This window comes from Phyllobates terribilis, unplaced genomic scaffold, assembly GCF_046119375.1.
Source record: "Phyllobates terribilis strain yellow unplaced genomic scaffold, ASM4611937v1 Scaffold_3__8_contigs__length_932513732, whole genome shotgun sequence".
Lineage (NCBI taxonomy): Eukaryota > Metazoa > Chordata > Amphibia > Anura > Dendrobatidae > Phyllobates > Phyllobates terribilis.
The window spans coordinates 186,226,517-186,249,340 of NW_027362763.1; the positions used below are offsets into that span (position 1 = coordinate 186,226,517).

The following is a 22,824-nucleotide window of genomic DNA, read 5'->3' on the forward strand; positions in this document are numbered from 1 at the left end:
AATGCCCCTTGGAAGAGAAGTGGAGGTTGCAGTAGCTTAACAAGACGGTTTTAATGCCCCTTGGAAGAGACGTGGAGGTTGCAGTAGCTTAACAAGACGGTTTTAATGCCCCTTGGAAGAGACGTGGAGGTTGCAGTAGCTTAACAAGACGTTTTAAATGCCCCTTGGAAGAGCCATGCAGTACAGCATCTTAAAAACATTATTCCCATTATTGGGGAGTGGATCTCCCATAGTCTTTGCCTATGCTTTCCAAGCAAAAGCTGCCAAAAATTAGGACGGAGGAACTTGCAATGCTGGCAACACGGACCAAGGTCACCTTGGTGGTATAGTGGTGGTGGAGGCTGAGGATAAGGAGAAGAGCAAAATAAAGCCGAAATGAGGAAGCGTATACCCATGTGTGGGTGTGAAGCGGTGCATGGGAATACACCTCCCGAAATAACACAGTGGATTTGACTTAATGTTACTCTGCTGTCATTTGGTGGTGATGAGAAGTCTGGCCCAATCCAGCCCTTGTTCATTTTGATAAGGGTCAGCTTGTCAGCATTGTCAGTTGACAGGCGAGTGCGCTTATCTGTTATAATTCCCCCAGCGGCACTAAAAACACGCTCCGATAACGCGCTAGCAGCAGGGCAGGCCAGGACCTCTAAGGCGTACAGAGCGAGTTCATTCCAAGTGTCCAGCTTGGATACCCAAAAATTAAAAGGCACAGAGGAATCACGGAGGACGCTGGTACGGTCGGCAAGGTATTCCCTCACCATCTTTTGAAACTTTCCACTCCTTGTGAGAGTACCCCGCACCTCAGGACCTGTAAGCTGGGCGGGTCTCAGAAAACTGTCCCAGAACGTTGACAGTGTTCCCCTGCCTCTGCTGGATTGGAGTTGCGTCTCTCTCGCCTGTACGCCTTGGTTGGGCAACGAACTGTGACCTCTGCCGCTAGCGTGTTCAGATGGGAATTTTTTTAACAGTTCTGCAGCAAGGGCATTCTGGTACTGCCCCATTTTTGTAGACCTCTCCACCTCAGGAATAAGAGAGTGAAAGTTCTCCTTGTAGCGGGGGTCTAAAAGTGTCACCAACCAGTAATGACTGTCACCCAACATTTTGACAACGCGAGGGTCACGGTTAAGGCAGCGTAACATAATGTCAGCCATGCGTGCCAGACTTGTAAAGGGCAAGACTTCCGTGTCCTCACCAAGATGACGACTGACCATGCTCTCCTCCTCCTACTCCCCCCTGTCCTCAGGCCACCCATGCTGAACCGACTGTATGACAGTTGTACAGGTACTACCGTCTACAGCGCATGATACAAGCTCCTGTACTTCTTCCTCCTCCTCCTCTCCCTCATTGTCCCCAATGCATGTTGGGATGAGATGAGGCTGGGCTGTGTGTAATCGCCCATTACGGGTTCTTGATCCATCTCATCATACTCTGGCTGCAATGCCTCCTCCTTAATTCTCTGCAGAGAGCGTTGCAAAAGACAGACAAGTGGGATGCTGACACTAATGATGGTGTCATCGCCACTCACCATCTTGGTGGACTCCTCAAAGTTTGTCAGGATGGTACATATGTCAGACATCCAGGTCCACTCCTGAGGTCTTATGTGTGGAGTCTGACCTGAATATCGACAGCCTTGTTGCAGCTGGTACTCCACAACTGCTCTCTTCTGCTCACAAATCCTTTGCAACCTGTGGAGGGTAGAGTTCCAACGTGTGGGGACATTACACACCAGTCGGTGTGCCGGAAGCTGCAAACGCTGCTGCAACACAGCAAGGGCGGCGGAAGCTGTAGCCGACTTGCGAAAATGAGTTGACAGGCGGCGTACTTTGACGAGCAGATCTGGCAACTTGGGGTACGATTTAAGAAACCGCTGAGCCACGAGGTTACGCACATGAGCCAGGCATGGTACGTGTGTGATCTTGCCTCGCCTCAGAGCCGCCACCAGGTTACGGCCATTGTCACACACGACCATGCCTGGATGTAGGTTCAGCAGTCTCAGCCACAGAACTGCTGTCCACAACTCACAAGCAGTGTGAGGTTCATCTCACCTAAGCTTATGAGTTTCAGCACAGCCTGTTGCCGCTTGCCGAGGGCAGTACTGCAGTGCTTCCAGCTTGTAACTGATGTGGTGATATCTGAGATGGAGGCTGAACATGAGGAGGAGGAGGATGATGCGCAGGAGCTGTACACTGTGGGGGCAACTCTGACTGACATAGGGCCCGCAATCCTCGGTGTGGGGAGGATGTGTTCCGTCCCAAGGTCCGACTGGGTCCCGGCTTCTACTATGTTTGCCTAGTGTGCCGTCAGGGAGATGTACAGTCCCTGGCCACAAGCACTTGTCCACGTGTCCGTTGTCAGGTGGACTCTCCCAGTAACTGCGTTGTTTAGGGCACGGCAGATGTTTTGGGACACGTGCTTGTGTAGTGCGGGAATGGCACAACAGCAAAATAGTGTCGGCTGGGGACCGAGTAACGAGGGATGGCGACCGCCATAAGGTTGCAGAAGGATTCCGTCTCCACCAGCCTAAAAGGCAGCATTTCCAACGCAAGCAGTCGTGAAATGTGCGAATTTAGCACTGTGGCCTGCGAATTTGCGCTTTCGTTCAAAGGTCTGGGATATGGTCAATTGAACACTGCGGTGGGACGTGGACGTGGACGTTGATGCTGTTTCTTGAGAAACTGCCATAACAAATGAAGACTGAGAGGAGGGGGCATCTTTGCATGCAGTGTGGACAGGGGATTGCCTTGCACGCACAACAGGGGGTTCTATTACATGCACAACAGCGGAAGAAGCAGTGGTGACACCCGCTGACACTGGTCGTGGACCCTGGGGTTCGCCCCATAAAGTCGGGTCCTTTGCTGCCATGTGCCTGATCATGCTGGTGGTGGTCAGGCTGGTAGTTTTGCCACCCCTGCTAATGCTGGCATGGCAGGTGGTACAAATGGCCTTCATGGGGTGATCAGCAGAGTCTTTAAAAAATTTCCAGACTCTGGAAGACCTACCGGTTGTACTGGCAACGTCCCTCGAGTTGGTGTTACGGGGAACTGTTGCCCGCCTTCTGTGTGCGGCCACCAGGCTGCTTCTTCCTGCCTGTTGGGGTACTCTGCCTCCCTTCCCCTGTGTGCTGCTGGCCTCGCTCTGGGTGTCCTCCTGCCACATTGGGTCAGTTACTAGATCATCCACCAACTCCTCCTCTTCGACTTGCGCACCACGGTCCTCCTCACTTCGTGGCAATTGTGTCTCGTTATCGTCCACCTCTTGTGACAAATTGCCAGCGTCGACTTCCTGTGGCCGTGGCTGTTCAAATATTTGGGTATCGCTACATGGGATCTCCTCTTCCACCACTTCAAGTGGAGCAGGCGAGGGGCACAAATATGGAAATGGACCAGCGAACAGCTCTTCAGAGTGCCCAAGTGTGGGATCAGTTGCTGTCTGACGACACTCGGCATGGTGGGAGGAAGGAGCATCAGGGTGAGAAGGAGTATGTGGTCGAGACTCACGGCTACTAATACTTGACTGTGTGGAAGACTGACCGGAGGTGGTGGTGCCCAGGTAACTGGAAGTATTATCTGCTATCCAATTAATAACCTGTTCACACTGATCAGTTCGCAATACTAGTGTTGTAGTGTGCTTCCCTAGTAATTCGGTCAAGAAGTGGGAGCGAGAAGATGTGGCTGTTGGTTGTGGCACATTTTCACCTTGGCCACGGCCCCGTACTCTACACGCACCATCACCAGAACGTCCAGTTCCACGTCCCTTGCCACGGGCCTTGCCCATTGTAAATTAAGTAAAATAGCATACACTCGCACCATCAATGGAAAAAGGGTAATAAAAAGGAGATTAGAACTGTAGAAGAGGAAAACCACAGTTCTATTTGTCTGGCCTACACCAGAATCTTTTAAACAGATATATTTGTGACTGAACATACAGGGAGACACTAGTACTGTTTTTTTTAACCTAAAACAGGCCAAAAGCTGGATAATACAGAAATTTAAACTGTTGAACTTCAAAACCACAGTTCTAATTTACTGGTGTATACTAGACTTTTTTAAATAGATATATTTGGCGCTAAACAGTCAGCGACACACTCAAACTGTTTTTTTTATGTAAAAAAGACCCAAAAGCAGGATAATACAGAGATTTGACCCGTGGAACTGGAAAACCACAGTTATAGTTATGTGGCGTACACCAGACTATTTTAAACAGATATATTGGTGTCTGACCAGTCAGGGAGACACTATTACAGTTTTTTTTACAGCAAAAAATGCCAAAAACAGGATAATACAGAGATTTGACCCGTGGAACTGCAAAACAACAGTTATATTTTTCTGGCCTACACCAGAATCTTTTAAACAGATATATTGGTGTTTGATCAGTCAGCGAGACACTATTACTGTTTTTTTAACGGCAAAAAATGCAAAAAGCAGGATAATACAGAGATTTGACCCGTGGAACTGCAAAACCACAGTTATAGTTATGTGGCATACACCAGACTCTTTTAAACAGATATATTGGTGTCTGACCAGTCAGGGAGACACTATTACAGTTTTTTTTTACGGCAAAAAATGCCAAAAACAGGATAATACAGAGATTTGACGCGTGGAACTGCAAAACAACAGTTATACTTTTCTGGCCTACACCAGACTCTTTTAAACCGATATATTGGTGTCTGAACAGTCAGGGAGACACTATTACTGTTTTTTTTATGGCAAAAAATGCAAAAAGCAGGATAATACAGAGATTTGACCCGTGGAACTGCAAAACCACAGCTATAGTTATGTGGCGTACACCAGACTCTTTTAAACAGATATATTGGCGTCTGACCAGTCAGGGAGACACTGTTACAGTTTTTTTTTTACGGTAAAAAATGCCAAAAATAGGATAATACAGAGATTTGACCCGTGGAACTGCAAAACCACAGTTCTATTTTTCTGTCCTACACCAGACTCTTTTAAACAGATATATTGGTGTCTGAACAGTCAGGGAGACACTATTACTGTTTTTTTTTTCGGCAAAAATGCAAAAAGCAGGATAATACAGAGATTTGACCTGTGGAACTGCAAAACCACAGTTATAGTTATGTGGCGTACACCAGACTCTTTTAAACAGATATATTGGTGTCTGACCAGTCAGGGAGAGACTATTACAGTTTTTTTTATGGCAAAAAATGCCAAAAACAGGATAATACAGAGATTTGACCCGTGGAACTGCAAAACCACAGTTAAATTTTTCTGGCCTACACCAAACCCTTTTATACAGATATATTGGTGTCTGACCAGTCAGGGAGACACTATTACTGTTTTTTTTACGGCAAAAAAATGCCAAAAACAGGATAATACAGAGATTTGACCTGTGGAACTGCAAAACAACAGTTATGTTTTTCTGGCCTACACCAGACTCTTTTAAACAACTATATTGGTGTCTGAACAGTCAGGGAGACACTATTACTGTTTTTTTTTATGGCAAAAAATGCAAAATGCAGGATAATACAGAGATTTGACCTGTGGAACTGCAAAATCACAGTTATAGTTATGTGGCGTACACCAGACTCTTTTAAACAGATATAATGTTGTCTGACCAGTCAGGGAGGCACTATTGCAGTTTTTTTACGGCACAAATTGCCAAAAACAGGATAATACAGAGATTTGACCCCTGGAACTGCAAAACCACAGTTATATTTTTCTGGCCTACACCAGACTCTTTTAAACAGATATATTGGTGTCTAAACAGTCAGGGAGACATTATTACTGTTTTTTTTATGGCAAAAAATGCAAAAAGCAGAATAATACAGAGATTTGACCCATGGAACTGCAAAATTACAGTTATAGTTAGGTGGCGTACACCCGACTCTTTTAAACAGATATATTGGTGTCTGACCAGTCAGGGAGACACTATTATTGTTTTTTTTACGGCAAAAAATGCCAAAAACAGGATAATACAGAGATTTGACCCGTGGAACTGCTAAACAACAGTAATATTTTTCTGGCCTACACCAGACTCTTTTAAACAGATATATTGGTGTCTGAACAGTCAGGGAGACACTATTACTGTTTTTTTTACGGCAAAAAAATGCAAAAAGCAGGATAATACAGAGATTTGACCTGTGGAACTACAAAACCACAGTTATAGTTATGTGGCGTACACCAGACTCTTTTAAACAGATATATTGGTGTCTGACCAGTCAGGGAGACACTATTGCAGTTTTTTTACAGCAAAAAGTGCCAAAAACAGGATAATACAGAGATTTGACCCCTGGAACTGCAAAACCACAGTTATATTTTTCTGACCTACACCAGACTCTTTTAAACAGATATATTGGTGTCTGAACAGTCAGGGAGACACTATTACTGTTTTTTTTTAAGGCAAAAAATGCCAAAAACAGGATAATACAGAGATTTGACCGGTGGAACTGCAAAACAACAGTTATATTTTTCTGGCCTAAACCAGACTCTTTTAAACAGATATATTGGTGTCTTAACAGTCAGGGAGACACTATTACTGTTTTTTTTTACGGCAAAAAATGCAAAAAGCAGGATAATACAGAGATTTGACCTGTTGAACTACAAAACCACAGTTATAGTTATGTGGTGTACACCAGACTCTTTTAAACAGATATATTGGTGTCTGACCAGTCAAGGAGACACTATTACAGTTTTTTTTATGGCAAAAAATGCCAAAAGCAGGATAATACTGAGATTTGACCCGTGGAACTGCAAAACCACAGTTATAGTTATGTGGCATACACCAGACTCTTTTAAACAGATATATTGGTGTCTGACCAGTCAGCGAGACACTATTGCAGGTTTTTACGGCACAAATTGCCAAAAACAGGATAATACAGAGATTTGACCCCTGGAACTGCAAAACCACAGTTATATTTTTCTGGCCTACACCAGACTCTTTTAAACAGATATATTGGTGTCTGAACAGTCAGGGAGACACTATTACTGTTTTTTTATGGCAAAAAAATGCAAAAAGCAGGATAATACAGAGATTTGACCCATGGAACTGCAAAACCACAGTTATAGTTATGTGGCGTACACCAGACTCTTTTAAACAGATATATTGGTGTCTGACCAGTCAGGGAGACACTATTACTGTTTTTTTTACGGCAAAAAATGACAAAAACAGGATAATACAGAGCTTTGACCCGTGGAACTTCAAAACAACAGTTATATTTTTCTGGCCTACACCAGACTCTTTTAAACAGATATATTGGTGTCTGAACAGTCAGGCAGACACTATTACTGTTTTTTTTTTATGGCAAAAAATGCAAAAAGCAGGATAATACAGAGATTTGACCTGTGGAACTGCAAAACCACAGTTATAGTTATGTGACGTACACCAGACTCTTTTAAACAGATATATTGGTGTCTGACCAGTCAGGGAGACACTATTACTGTTTTTTTTACGGCAAAAAATGACAAAAACAGGATAATACAGAGATTTGACCCGTGGAACTGCAAAACAACAGTTATATTTTTCTGGCCTACACCAGACTCTTTTAAACAGATATATTGGTGTCTGAACAGTCAGGCAGACACTATTACTGTTTTTTTTTTTATGGCAAAAAATGCAAAAAGCAGGATAATACAGAGATTTGACCTGTGGAACTGCAAAACCACAGTTATAGTTATGTGGCGTACACCAGACTCTTTTAAACAGATATATTGGTGTCTGAACAGTAACGGAGACACTATTACTGTTTTTTTTACGGCAAAAAATGCAAAAAGCAGGATAATACAGAGATTTGACCTGGAGAACTGCAAAACCACAGTTCTATTTTTCTGGCCTACACCAGACTCTTTTAAACAGATATATTGGTGTCTGAACAGTCACGGAGACACTATTACTGTTTTTTTTACGGCAAAAAATGCAAAAAGCAGGATAATACAGAGATTTGACCCGTGGAACTGCAAAACCACAGTTATAGTTATGTGGCGTACACCAGACTCTTTTAAACAGATATATTGGTGTCTGACCAGTCAGGTAGACACTATTACTGTTTTTTATACGGCAAAAAATGACAAAAACAGGATAATACAGAGATTTGACCCATGGAACTGCAAAACAACAGTTATATTTTTCTGGCCTACACCAGACTCTTTTAAACAGATATATTGGTGACTGAACAGTCAGGGAAACACTATTACTGTTTTTTTATGGCAAAAAATGCCAAAAACAGGATAATACAGAGATTTGACCTGGAGAACTGCAAAACCACAGTTCTATTTTTCTGGCCTACACCAGACTCTTTTAAACAGATATATTGGTGTCTGAACAGTCACGGAGACACTATTACTGTTTTTTTTACGGCAAAAAATGCAAAAAGCAGGATAATACAGAGATTTGACCCGTGGAACTGCAAAACCACAGTTATAGTTATGTGGCGTACACCAGACTCTTTGAAACAGATATATTGGTGTTTGAACAGTCACAGACACACTCAATTTTTTTTTTTTTTGGGGGGGGGGGGATACCAAAATGTTAATAAGACGCGTATTTGGACAGTCTGACTGAGGAAAAAAAAAAATACAGGATTTAGATGTAAAAAAAAATAAAAATTTTCCTGGCCCCTGAGACCAGGGGATAAGTCTAGCAGTTTGACCAAGAGGAGCACACAAGACTTTAATCCAGCATTTGCTGGTATAACCCCACTGCGTCTCCTATACAGCCTGCCTGCCTGATATCTGGAATGGATATTAGTCCTGAGAACGACTGTTTGTTTGATTTGGCAGGCTTTAGAGACCCTACACTACCTATTTCACACTATATATCTCTCCCTAACTCAGCAGCACTGACCCTACACTGTCTGATCCGGAGATACTGTGTCCAAGATGGCGGCGCCCGGTTTTAAATACTCGTGGTGACGCTGTGCAGCCAGCCAATCACTGTAATGCCCACAAATAACATGGCTGCGGCATTACAGTGACTGGCTGGCAATCCCTGCATGTTCATTGGCTCTGTAAAGAGCGCCAAACGTGTTGGGCGGAGACCCGAGCTCCCGCCCGAGTAACCCGGAAATGCTCGGTGCTCGCCGAACATCCCGAGTAGCGTGATGCTCGGGCGAGTAACGAGCAGTGTCGAGCATGCTCGCTCATCACTAAGTGCCACCATTTATCAGTGCTTCCACAATCATGAGGTGTAGTAGTTTCAGTCACACACAGCTATGACAGAGTCGCAGAGTGCAGTAAATCACAGTGGTTTTATTCAAGTTCCAGTCCATATAATTGAATCATTCTTTTTAGTACAATGCTTCCAGCACAACTCAGTTCTCTTCACCCAAACACAGTGTTTGTACACAGAGCCCTACTTTACCTTCTTTGCAGTGGGGTAGAGGCGGAGGGAGAACAGAAGGATAAATCCAGCCCTTGGTCGTGGTATTCACTCCATTTTCTGCTTCAAAACAGTTTGCTCCCACTTCTGCTCTCTTTCCTGGGTAGTCACTGTTAGCAACTAACTGGTAGTCATGGCCAGGGAAGAGCAGGACCTCCATCAATAATAATAATAATCTTTTTATTTATACAGCGCCAACATATTCCGCAGCGCTTTACAATTCAGACAATTTCCAGACATAATCGGCACGGTCCCCATTGGGGCTCACAATCTACATTCCTTATCAGTATGCCTTTGGAGTGTGGGAAGAAACCGGAGAACCTAGAGGAAACCCACGCAAACACGGGGAGAACATACAATCTCCTTGCAGACTCCATTAGCCCAGAGTAGAGATTTGCATCCTTCCAGCTCACTCTACTGCCAAGACTAACTTTTTCCCCCTTCCTGGGGCAGGCCTGACCACTCCCCCTGACTGCAACTTGTTAACCCCTCTAATCGCTGGATGCTTTTAAAAGACATCCCTACAGTTTCTACTCATCACATCTTACTTTTCATTCTATGGGGATCATCTTAACTGCTTCCCCCTGTCATATATATCCCAAATACGCTACTCTTTGTTTCATCTTGTCCTTTACTGTGATCTATAGTATATATCTTATCTATCTGCCCACACCTTTTACTCACTCATCCCACCTCTTGTATTCGTTATTCTATATATATTTACCCATCAGTTATCCTCGTACCTCCGTACACCCTTTTTTGTACTCCATTTCATTCTTTTACCAATTCCCTATTGCCTCACCACAATGCATCTGCACCATTACACTCTATTACATCAACACTGTCCATTCAAATGCTTTCCTACCTTGATCTATTCTCCTAGCACTATTACAAATCACTCCTGTAATCCTCTAGGTCCTGGAACACATTCTACTTTGGCAGTGCAATCCCTCATACTCGCCTTCTGACAATGCGGCTTCGGATGCGCCCCCTGTAGGTGCATGTTTACAGTGGCCACGGTAAATACTGTAGAGTATTTGTTCACTTTGTTTTTACCTTAGGTTTTGTCTGTTTAGTGGCCAGTTTGAACATGCACCTACATGTTGCATGCATCATACCAATTTATATTCCAGTTAATTTCTTTAGGTTTTTGCCCCCTGTGCAAGCAAAGGAGTGGCCTCATTTTTTAGCTGGACATTATGTTTATATAGCGCCCCATGGCTGGGTTTCCATTAGTCAGGGTCTTGCTCCTGCTCGGCCCTTATTCACATTTATGTAAATTGACTTATGGTAAGGTTTTAATACTAGAGTTTAGTACCGCCCCGAATAGGGTCACTATGACATGGTGGGATTGCTTTTACATTTTTTTAAATCAAAATTATGCTAACTAAGCACCCTATGTAGTGATGAGCGAGCACTAAAATGCTCAGATGCTAGTTGCTTGGGACGAGCAAATTGTAATGCTCAGGTGCTCGACCCGAGTAACGATCCCAAATGTAAGTCAATGGAAAACTCAAGCATTTTTCCAGCGCCCCCCCCCACCCCAGAGGTCTGAAGGGGGCCTAAAAATTGGTCGGTTTGCCACCTAAGGAGATTAGCTTCAGCAGAGCCTGTTGCCGCTTGGCTGAGGCAGTGCTGCAGTGCTTCCAGCTTGAGACTGAAGTAGTCATTTGGGGCCAACCCTGATTGACTCAGGGCTCGCAATCCTTGGCGTCAGGAGGACATGTTCCGTCCCAAGGTCCAACTGGGTCCCAGCTTCCACAATAATAACCCAGTGTGCCATCAGTGAGATGTACCGTCCCTGGCCGCAAGCACTTGTCCACATGTCCGTGGTTAGGTGGACCTTCCCAGTAATTGCGTTGGTGAGGGCACAGGTGATGTTCTGGGACACATGCTTGTATAAGGCGAGGACGGCACACCGGGAGAATTAGTGGCGGCTGGGGACCGAGTACCGAGTGATGGTCGCCACCATGAGGTTGTAGAAAGATTCCGTCTCCATGAGCCTAAAGGGCAACATTTCCAGTGCAAGAAGACACAAATGTGGCAGTTTAGTATTGTGGCCTGTGGGTGGTTGGCTGCGTATTTGCGCTTGAGTTCAAAGAACTGGTGTAGGAACAACTGAACGCTGCACTGGAACAATGACGTGATTGCTGATGGTGGTGGTTATAAGTGTGCAATGACAGGTACAGGGCGGGAGGCATCTTCGCCTGCGCCATGGACAGGGGATTAGTGTGCATGCACAACAGCGAAAAGGGCAGTGGTGTCCCCCGCAGACACTGTTTCTGGATCCTGGTGCTCGGCCCAACTAGTCGGGTGCTTTGCTGTCAAGTGCCTGAGCATGCTGGTGGTGGTCAGGCTGCTAGTTTTGCTGCCCCTGCTGGTGCTGACATGGCAGATGTTACAAATGGCCTTTATGTGGTTAACTGGACAGTCTTTAAAAAAGAGCCAGACTCAGGAAAACCTAACAGTTGGACTGGCAACTTCCCTCGTGTTGGTGTTCTGGGGAACAGTTGCCCGCCTTGTGTCTGTGGCCACCCCACTGCTTGTTCCTGCCTGTTGTGGTGCTACACCTCCCTCCCCCTCTGTGCTGCTGTCCTGGCTATGCATGTCACCTTCCCAGGTTCGGTCAGTGACTTCATCGCCCACCACCTCGTCTTCCACGTACGCACCCTGGGCCTCCTCCTGACTTCCTGACAATTGTGTCTCTGCATCATCCACCTCTTGCAACAGTAATTGCACTTTCCCACCATCGCCTTCGTTTGACCATGGTTGATCAAATATCTGGGCATCGCTACATGTGATCTCCTCATGCTCTGCTTCAGGTGGGCTGGGTGAGAGGCCCAAATCTATAAATGGAAAAGTGAACAGCTCTTTGGAGTGTCCAAGTGTGGGATCACTTGTCTCCCGGCACTCGGCATGATGGGAGGAAGGAGGATCAGGGTGAGGAATATGTGGTCCAGACTCACGGCCACTGATACTGGACCATGTGGAAGACAGGGTGGTGGTGGTGGCAAACTGTCTGGAAGCACTATCTGGTATCCAACCAACAACCTTTTCATACTGCTCTGGCTTCAATAGTGGTGTTCCACAGCCTCTTAGAAAGTTGGAGAGAAAGGTAGGACGGCATGATGTGGGTGCTTGTTGTGCTCCCTCAGCAGGCACAAGTTCAGCTTGCCCACGGCCTCGGCCTCTGCCTGCACCATGACCATAACGTCCACTTCCCCGTCCCTTGCCACGCCCAATGCCCATTTTAAATGGAGTATAATATTTGTCACGTTCCCAAAAATGTCAGGATTATTACCACAGTAATATAGGATCACCTGAGATGATGGACAAGTTTCTCTGCTTCCACAATACAGCAATGTTATTAAAATAAACCAAATCTGGCTGTATGCTGCTAACAAAGAAACGGAGCAGTAAAAATGGTGTATTATATGGCTTTTCAACAAAATAATCAGGATTAAGAGCAAAAAGATTATTAGCCGTGATATCTAGGACTATGGATATCAGTAACAGCAGCAGACAGTATGTGAACCCTATTCTGTTGTATACACTCTCCACAAACTCTGCCTGCCTAACTACTGCTATCACCAGGATTAATATGCATCAGAATTAGTCCTTAGAAGGACTGTTAGTTTAGATGTATATTGCTGTGGAATACCTGACTAAATCAACCGCCAATTCTCTCCCTCACTCAGCTGCAGTTCTCCCTACTCTGTCTGTCTGAAGGGTAGACTGTGACGAGCATAAGGTCACCGGGTCTTATATAGAACTGATGACGCTGTGCGGCCATCCAATCACTGTAATGCCACAACCAACATGGCTGTGAGATTACAGTGACTGTCAGGCAATCCCTGCATGTTAATAATCTCTCTAAACAGCACCAAACATGCGGGGGGGGACTTAAGCTCCCGCCTGGGTATTGAGGAAGCAGTCGCTGAGCACCGAGCATCTCAAGCACTGAGATGCCCGGGTGAGTACCGAGTAGTTGCAAGCATACTCGCTCATCACTAACCCTATGTTATTTTCATGCACTATTACTATTTATTTACTTACTGCAGGGTATCTGCTCACTTTGTTTTTATCTTAGGTTTTTTTATGTGTATATAAATTAATATATGTTTTCATCACTTGTTTGCCTTGTTTCATAACTTTTATCAATATTGTGCTTTTTTGAATTATATTTAACCATTTTTAATAGTGAGAATTTTGATAAAGATTTCACGGGTTTAAATGTTAAAATGTCATTTCCCAGTGAATGCATTTGTCTTGGTTGAAAGCAATGCAAAAGTGCAAAAACGGATCAAAAACGCTACGTGTGAACATAGCCCAAGGTGTGGAGGAGTATTTTTGTTTTTGGTTATTTATTTTGACTTATACAGTGGTGGCCAAAAGTATTGGCACCCCTGCAATTCTGTCAGATAATACTCAGTTTCTTCCTGAAAATGATTGCAATCACAAATTCTTTGGTATTATTATCTTCATTTCATTTGCTTGCAAGGAAAAAACACAAAAGAGAATGAAGCAAAAATCAAATCATTGATCATTTCACACAAAACTCCAAAAATGGGCCAGACAAAAGTATTGGCAGCCTCAGCCTAATACTTGGTTGCACAACCTTTAGCCAAAATAACTGCGAACAACCGCTTCCGGTAACCATCAATGAGTTTCTTACAATGCTCTGCTGGAATTGTAGCCCATTCTTCTTTGGCAAACTGCTCCAGGTCCCTGATATTTGAAGGGTGCCTTCTCCAAACTGCCATTTTGAGATCTCTCCACAGGTGTTCTATGGGATTCAGGTCTGGACTCATTGCTGGCCACCTTAGAAGTCTCCAGTGCTTTCTCTCAAACCATTTTATAGTGCTTTTGGAAGTGTGTTTTGGGTCATTGTCCTGCTGGAAGACCCATGACCTCTGAGGGAGACCCAGCTTTCTCACACTGGGCCCTACATTATGCTGCAAAATTTGTTGGTAGTCTTCGGACTTCATAATGCCATGCAAACGGTCAAGCAGTCCAGTGCCAGAGGCAGCAAAGCAACCCCAAAACATCAGGGAACCTCCGCCATGTTTGACTGTAGGGACCGTGTTCTTTTCTTTGAATGCCTCTTTTTTTTCCTGTACACTCTATGTTGATGCTTTTTCCCAAAAAGCTCTACTTTTGTCTCATCTGACCAGAGAACATTCTTCCAAAACGTTTTAGGCTTTCTCAGGTAAGTTTTGGCAAAGTAGGGTCTTCCTGGGTATCCTACCATACAGTCCCTTTTCATTCAGACGCCGATGGATAGTACGGGTTGACACTGTTGTACCCTCGGACTGCACGGCAGCTTGAACTTGTTTGGATGTTAGTCGAGGTTCTTTATCCACCATCCGCACAATCTTGCGTTGAAATCTCTCGTCAATTTTTCTTTTCCGTCCACATCTAGGGAGGTTAGCCACAATGGGCTTTAAATTTCTTGATGACACTGCGCACGGAAGACACAGGAACATTCAGGTCTTTGGAGATGGACTTGTAGCCTTGAGATTGCTCATGCTTCCTCACAATTTGGTTTCTCAAGTCCTCAGACAGTTCTTTGGTCTTCTTTCTTTTCTCCATGCTCAATGTGGTACACACAAGGACACAGGACAGAGGTTGAGTCAACTTTAATCCATGTTAACTGGCTGCAAGTGTGATTTAGTTATTGCCAACACCTGTTAGGTGCCACAGGTAAGTTACAGGTGCTGTTAATTACACGAATTAGAGAAGCATCACATGATTTTTCAAACAGTGCCAATACTTTTGTCCACCCCCTTTTTTAGGTTTGGTGTAGAATTATTTCCAATTTGGCTTTAGGACAATTCTTTTTGTGTTTTTTCATTGAAGACAAATTAAATGAAGATAATAATACCAAAGAATTTGTGATTGCAATCATTTTCAGGAAGAAACTGAGTATTATCTGACAGAATTGCAGGGGTGCCAATACTTTTGGCCACCACTGTATACAAGTCATTACCCTGGAAAGGATGATCCTTAACATATTTCCTAGGAAAATCCATTTTGGTTTCGTTTTTGTATGTTTAATTGGGAGTCCGTAAAAGTGGCATAATACTCTGACAACGTTGTTGACAGCAGTGACCTGGGAGTCAGAGATGCTTCCAGGGGTCTTCCTCATGCTGTTCCTATGTCATTTGAGCACTGTTCCCATCGATTTGGGCAATTTTTAGGCCCTCTGCAGACCGCTGGGGGGCGTCGCCTGAAAAACGCTCGAGTTTCCCATAGACTTACATTGGGCTCGTAGCTCGGGTCGAGCACCTGAGTATTCCAATTTGTTCGACCCAAGCATCGAGCACCTGAGCATTTTAGTGCTCGCTAGTGATGAGCGAGTATGTTTTGTTAACCCTTTCGCCGAGTATACTCGGACGAGTACTGAGTATCTTCTGCGTGCTCGGGCTTTAAGTTTTCGTCGCTCCATGAGCATGATTTGCGACTGTTTGACAACTTTAATACATGCGTGGAATGCCTGTTTTTCCAGCATTCCTCACATTCATTAAAGTTGTCAAACAGTCGCAAATCATGTTCACGGAGCGATGAAAACTTAAAGCCCGAGCACGCTGAAGATACTCACCCAAGTATACTCGGCAAAAGGGTTAACAAAACATACTCGCTCATCACTAGTTGTTATTTTATATTTTTTTATTTTAGATTTTTAAATTTTCATTGGTTCCCATGAACTTATGATCGATTGGTCGCCTATGCAATACACTGCAATATTATTGTATTGTAGGATATTGTGAAATAGACAATCACTTATGATCTATAGGCTGGGCTTCATAGAAGATCTTAAATGGCAGATGTGGGGGCCTTGAATACCAATGCAGCCTATCGGTACCCCGAAATCACATCCTACAGGGAGAGAGCGACTACTGGAATATTGACATATATTATATGCTTTTGACACAGAGTGGTAGCTAAAAGGTTAAAGTGATGTAATTAAAGTTAGCTTTGATTGCATCAGTTACTGCCAGGGGCCAAGTTTGTAATACAGCGAGTGAGCAAGCTCCTAAGACCATTCATTATATCGATAGCTCATGACCCCCATCTCTCGCTAAAGAATTGAATCCATTTTCTTAAGTAAACTCATAACATCCACTTTGTCTTGTCTGCTATTATTTTACTTTATATTGTGGGTCAAATGATTTGTGGGATTTGCAAATGAATGTTTTCTAATAGAATATGGAATTTGATGCATCCTATGAATTTATCTCCATATACTGCAGACCCAACAATCGACCTTCACTACATGTAAAATGACAGGAGCAGAATGGATAGGAATGATCCTACTAGACTATTTTACCTGATGGCCCCTTCATTGCCGTAATACGCCTCTTTGTCGCTTAGAGAACATTTTGTATTTGCCTCGGGGTTTTGTGGATCACCAATACACAGTTTGCAGAGATTGGAATCAATGGTGGATCCCGGAGCGCAGCTCTGACTGAAGAAGGATCCTAATGAGGACACAAACATATCATTATGTTCATTTATGTACTTAGCAGGGTTATTAAAATCAACCGAGCAAAAATTACAGACAGTCCATAGAAATAGGGAACTTTAGGCTACAAATCAGAATAAAATATTGATGTGTCCATGATTTTTCTTACAGTTGGAAAACTTGTAGTTCCAATAGTATTTGTGCAGGAATATAATCATTGATTAGGGGGGCCTAAGAGTAAGTTTCCCCGCTTAGAATTCACAGTAATAATCATCGTGCATTACAGAATTTGCAAAAGATTTAGTAGTAAAATTTGTAGCTGATTTCACACCCAGTCCCCATGTATCAATTATTGAAAATTATTACGATTATCTTGGTGCTGAAATTATCCATAAAATAAACACTTGTTACCTGTTTGAGATATCTCATAATGCAATATATCAAAGACATTTCAGAAGTCTTGATCAGTGGGGGTTTAGGACCATCTATGGATCCAATGTATGGATTTCCCGAGTAAAAATAAGCCAAGCAAATTAGAAATGAAAGGGCATAGTACTCAGCCCAGAGTTTATACTTTTCATTTTATTGACACAGCAAAAAAGTACAACTCATAACTAATTCACTAACAACAAACCCATATAATACAGAGCCTAAGAGTGACGCCCATACTATTAGATTAGGCGGGCTGCCCGGCACTATATAAGTGCACCCCATACCCCATGAGGACAGACACCCCAGTTTACAATGCCAATATTGATGGGCCTGTCTGCACCCTGAAAATAAATAATGTGCAAAAAATATATATAATATATATGAGGTATTGGTCTATATTGTGACCAAAATAAGCAAGTTCTACAATAAAGATGTGATGACCCTTGACGTGGGTTATGAGCTTGCATATTTTGGCTAAAATATCTACCAATACCTCATGTATATTATATATATTTTTGCAAGTTATTTATATTCAGGGTGCAGCCAGGTCCAACAATGTTGGCCTTGTAATCTGGGGTATCTGTCCTCATGGGGTGCACTTATATAGTGCTAGGCAGCCCGCCTAATCTAATAGTATGGGCATCACTCATAGGCTGTAAGCCAGACACTGTGTACTACATGCGTGTGACCAGCACATTGTACAAGCCTTTCTTGTGTGCAATTTTAACATTAACCACTTCGCGCCAGAGCCTGTTTTGCCTTCGTGACCAGGCCAATTTATTCAATTCTGACCACTGTCACTTTACGAAGTAATTACTCTGGAACACTTTAACGGATCCCCCTGATTCTGAGATTGTTTTGTTCGAGACATATTGTACTGCATGATAGTGGTAAAATTTCTTCGATGTCACTTGCGTTTATTTGTGAAAAAATCGGAAATTTGGTGAAAATTTAGAAAATTTAGCAATTTTCAAACTTTGAATTTTCATGCCCTTAAATCAGAGAGATATGTCACACAAAATAGTTAATAAATAACATTTCCCACATGTCTACTTTACATCATCACAATTTTGTAACCAAAATTTTTTTTTGTTAGGAAGCTATAAGGGTTAAAAGTTGACCAGCGATTTCTCATTTTTCCAACAAAATTTACAAAAACATTTTTTTAGGGACCACATCTTATTTGAAGTGACTTTGAGGGGCCTTTATGACAGAAAATACCCAAAAGTGACACCATTCTAAAAACTGCACCCCTCAAGGTGCTCAAAACCACATTCAAGAAGTTTATTAACCCTTCAGGTGTTTCATGGGAATTTTTGGAATATGGAAGAAAACAATGAACATTTAACTTTTTTTCACAAAAATTTTACTTTACACCCAATTTTTTTATTTTCACAGGGGTAACAGGAAAAAATGGACTACACAATTTGTAGTGCAATTTCTCATGAGCGTGCTGATACCCCATATGTGAGGGAAAACCACTGTTTGGGCGCAGTGGAAATCCCCCACAAGTGACACCATTTTGGAAACTAGACCCCTTAGGGAACTTATCTAGATGTGTGGTGAGCACCTTGAACCCCAAGGTGCTTCACAGAAGTTTATAATATTGAGCTGTAAAAATAAAATATTCACATTTTTCCCACAAAAACCTTTTTCATCCCTTAATTTTGCATTATCATAAGGGTAATAGGAGAAATTGCAACATGAAATTTGTTGTGCAATTTCTCCTGAACACGCTGATACCCCATATGTGGAGGAAAACCACTGTTTGGGCGCACGGCAGGGTTTGGAAGGGAAGGAGCGCCATTTGACTTTTTGAATGTAAAATTTGCTTGAATAATTAGCGGACGCCATGTTGCATTTGAGGAGCCCCTAATGTGCCTAAACAGTGGAAACCCCCCACAAGTGACACCATTTTGGAAACTAGACCCCTTAGGGAACTTATCTAGATGTGTGGTGAGCACCTTGCACCCCCAGGTGCTTCACAAAAGTATATAATATTGAGCCGTAAAAATAAAATTTTCACATTTTTCCCATAAAAAATGTTTTTCGTCCCCTAATTTTGCATCATCATAAGGATAACAGGAGAAATTGCACCATGAAATTTGTTGTGCAATTTCTCCTGAGTATGCCGATACCCCATATGTGGGGGAAAACCACTGCTTTGGTGTACGGCAGGGTTCGGAAGAGAAAGGAGCGCTATGTTGGCTGAGATAGGTTCCAGACACCATGTCACATTTGAAGAGTCGCTGACATGCCGAAACAGCAGAAACCCCCACAAGTGACCCCATTTTGTACACTACACCTCTCAAGGAATTCATCTAGGGAAGTAGTGAGTATTTTTTAATTTTTTAATTTATACCATTGGGCAGTGAAGAAAACATTTTTACCACAATGTTTTACCCTCAGATTTTACATTTTCACACAGGGCAATGGGTAAAAATGGTGCCGAAATGTGTCACACAATTTCTTCTAAAAGTGGCAATACCCCATATGTGGCTGTATCGTACCGCTTAGCCATACGGCGAGATCTGGGAGGGACGGAGCGCTATTTGACAATTGGAGAACAAATTATTGTAGAATAGGCATTTGGATTTGGGAGCACAAAATTTTCTGAATTTCTTTTGGGGGGCAAGGGCCATTTCGCTATTACAGAGCCTTTCTGCTACCAGTAACTTGGAAGTCCCTTATATTTTTAACAGATGACGGACCTGAGTGGGGACTAGCTTTTTTTGAGGACCGAGTTGAAGCTTTTATTGGGAACATTTTACGTAACATTTATCCGGCGCTCTAGGCTGAGCACTTACATCGGGTTTCCATCTAAATTTCCAAGTGATGTAATTCAGATGAAACCCCTGCGGGATCCATTCACTGTAATGAGGCAGCAGAGTTACTCTGGACTCCATCTGGCCTCTGTTTAGCGGTGTCCTTTTTTTCAGAAGTGCACAAAACTGTGGCCAACCGCACGTTTATGCACGCCTAAAAAAACTGACACCGTGGGATCACAGGCCAGACGGCATCCACAGTGGCCTATATCTGCCTCATTACAGGGAATCTTCCGTCATGGGTTCCGTCTGAATCACGTATTTCAGAGATTTACACGGAAACTCTGGTGTAAGCGCTTAGCGCAGAGCGCAGGGTAAGTGTGAGCAGAGCCTTACTGCGATCTTTGGGAGACATAACAAACAAATCAGTAGCAGGTGAAGAATTGGTTTTATTTATTTTTTACGCCGTTCCTCGTGCGGTATAAGTGATGACTTTTTTTTTACATTTTTACTTAGTCCTGTATGGGACATTAATGCCAAGAGTGTGCAAAGCAGTCATCAAAGCAAAAGGTGGCTACTTTGAAGAACCCAGAATATGACATATTTTCAGTTGTTTCACACTTTTTTGTTAAGTATATAATTCCACATGTGTTAATTCATAGTTTTGATGCCTTCAGTGTGAATGTACAATTTTCAAAGTCATGAAAATACAGAAAAATCTTTAAATGAGAAGGTGTGTCCAAACTTTTGGTCTGTACTGTATGTGGGCTGAAGAGCTGAGTCCGTTGCACACACTGAGGATACTGACTGAGTTATACAAAGTAATATTCACCGACAGACTAATATTCACAGTATACAAAAGAAGCTATGGGTTCGCCGAATATACACTCTACTGAAAAAATATTAAAACACCACTTTTATTGATATTTTTAAAAAATATCAAAACTATATTAAAATCAGGGTATGTATGGCCATCCAATATAGATATGCCTGACCAAAGACCATAGAAGAGGAAGGGAGGTAAGAGTGACCCTGATATCAATCTATCCTGTCCCTACCTTATCACAGAGGTTGGCACCCTAGGAGCGCAAATGGAGCCCCCCAGCTCAACGTAGGCTTGCCTTGATAGACCCTAACAAGCCCCACAGATCAATGCCAAGGAAAGATGTCAGTCATCATAATCTGCACTTTGAAGAAATCACAGTCTACTTAATATTATCCATTGCAATACTCCAATACTCCAATTAGATGTGGAATAGATGACTAAGTATATACCACATCTGTGGTCTCAATCAAAAATAAGGCCAAAAAATAGTACAGTATTAAATAAAAAATATTATATCTTTTATACTGTTATTTTTAAAATATCAATAAAAGTGATGTTTTAATATGTTTTCTATAGTGTGTATATCCGGCTGGGTTATACTAGCTGTGTTTGCTACTTTGAACCCCTTAAGTACTTCCGTCAGTCTCTGGCAGTGGAAGAAGTGGTGCCAATTGCGTTGTTGCAATGTTTCAGGCACCCAAAGCAGACCTTCGTTTTACCTATATACTGCAATAGAACAAGTAATCCCAGGTTCAAGCATGCTAAGGGGACTAAAAAAAAACAAAGCAAAAAAAAAAAAAAGGTTTTAGAAATCTAAAATAATAAAAAAAATCAAATTTATTTATTTATTTTACTCACTTATATAGCACCATTAATTCCTTAGTGCTTTACAGACATTATGGGCACTGTCCCCATTGAGGCTCACAATCTACATTCCCTATCAGTATGTCTTTGGAGTGTGGTAGGAAACCGGAGAACCTGGAGGAAACCCACGCAAACATGGAGAGAATATTCAAACTCTTGGGATCAATGCTCTTTTCCCAACCCTTATACTGCTCCATTGACAGACAAATTAAATTGTTGTGGGTTTTGAGAAGCAAAGACACAAACCACTTTTTTACAATTTACAAATTACTCATTTTTTTTCACCACATACAAGTTTGGTATCACCATTATCATACTGACTTAAAAAATCATGTAGACAGGTCCAAGCCATCTATACCGCACATTGAAGACCGTGAAAAAAAAACCCACAAAACAAAAAAAAAGGAACAATGGCTGAACAGCCTTTTTTCCCTATTTTAAAGCAATTGGATCATTTTCCAGAAAATTGTATGGCAAAATGAATCGTGTCATGCGAAATTACAACTACAGTAACTACAGTACCTGTATGCAACAATCGCTCGAATGCCAAAAAAAAGGTTATGGCTCTTGGAAGAAGGGTGCAAAAACAGAAAATCACTCAGTCATGAAGGCGTGAAAAGGAATTTGTCATAAGAATATGACCTATTGTTTAAATCAGGTTTTTATGTTAAATCTACTTTTTTGGCAATGTTTATTTAATATAATGCAATCTGCATTAAAACATTTTTTTAAATCTTTCAGTTTTCACACTGGTTACTGGAGCAATTCTGGACTCATACTTCCTGTTCATTCAGGAAATATACATATACATTAGCAGCAATAGACTAACTCAGACCCTATCTTTTGTATCTAAACATCTGATGAGTGTGTGCAGAGGTCAATGTGAAGAGAGTGACATCACCTATTGTGATTGGTGGATCCTGTGCTACCAATGTGCATGGAGGTGTTACCTTTCATTTTAATCCTGCCTCTGATGATAATGAGACTTCTGAAAAGTCTGGGAAGAACAGGAGGTATAACGCTACAATATCCTCAGTGGTCAGTGGGAAAATTTCAAGAATTCTATTTTTTGTAATACAGATTTGATATGAAAAAAAATGCTAACATTAAAAAACATATTTAACACAAAAAATAAATTTAAG

At 42.5% G+C, this 22,824-nt stretch overlaps 1 protein-coding gene across 2 annotated transcripts in view; it reads right to left on the reverse strand.

The window, feature by feature from the left end:
* Positions 1-22,824, reverse strand: part of LOC141258986 (saxiphilin-like) — a 337,568-nt gene that overhangs the window by 14,969 nt on the left and 299,775 nt on the right. For both annotated transcript variants that reach the window (XM_073674334.1, XM_073674333.1), the window contains exon 16: positions 16,661-16,811. In XM_073674334.1, coding sequence (XP_073530435.1) covers positions 16,661-16,811 — 151 coding nt within the window. The remainder of the gene's footprint in view (positions 1-16,660; positions 16,812-22,824) is intronic.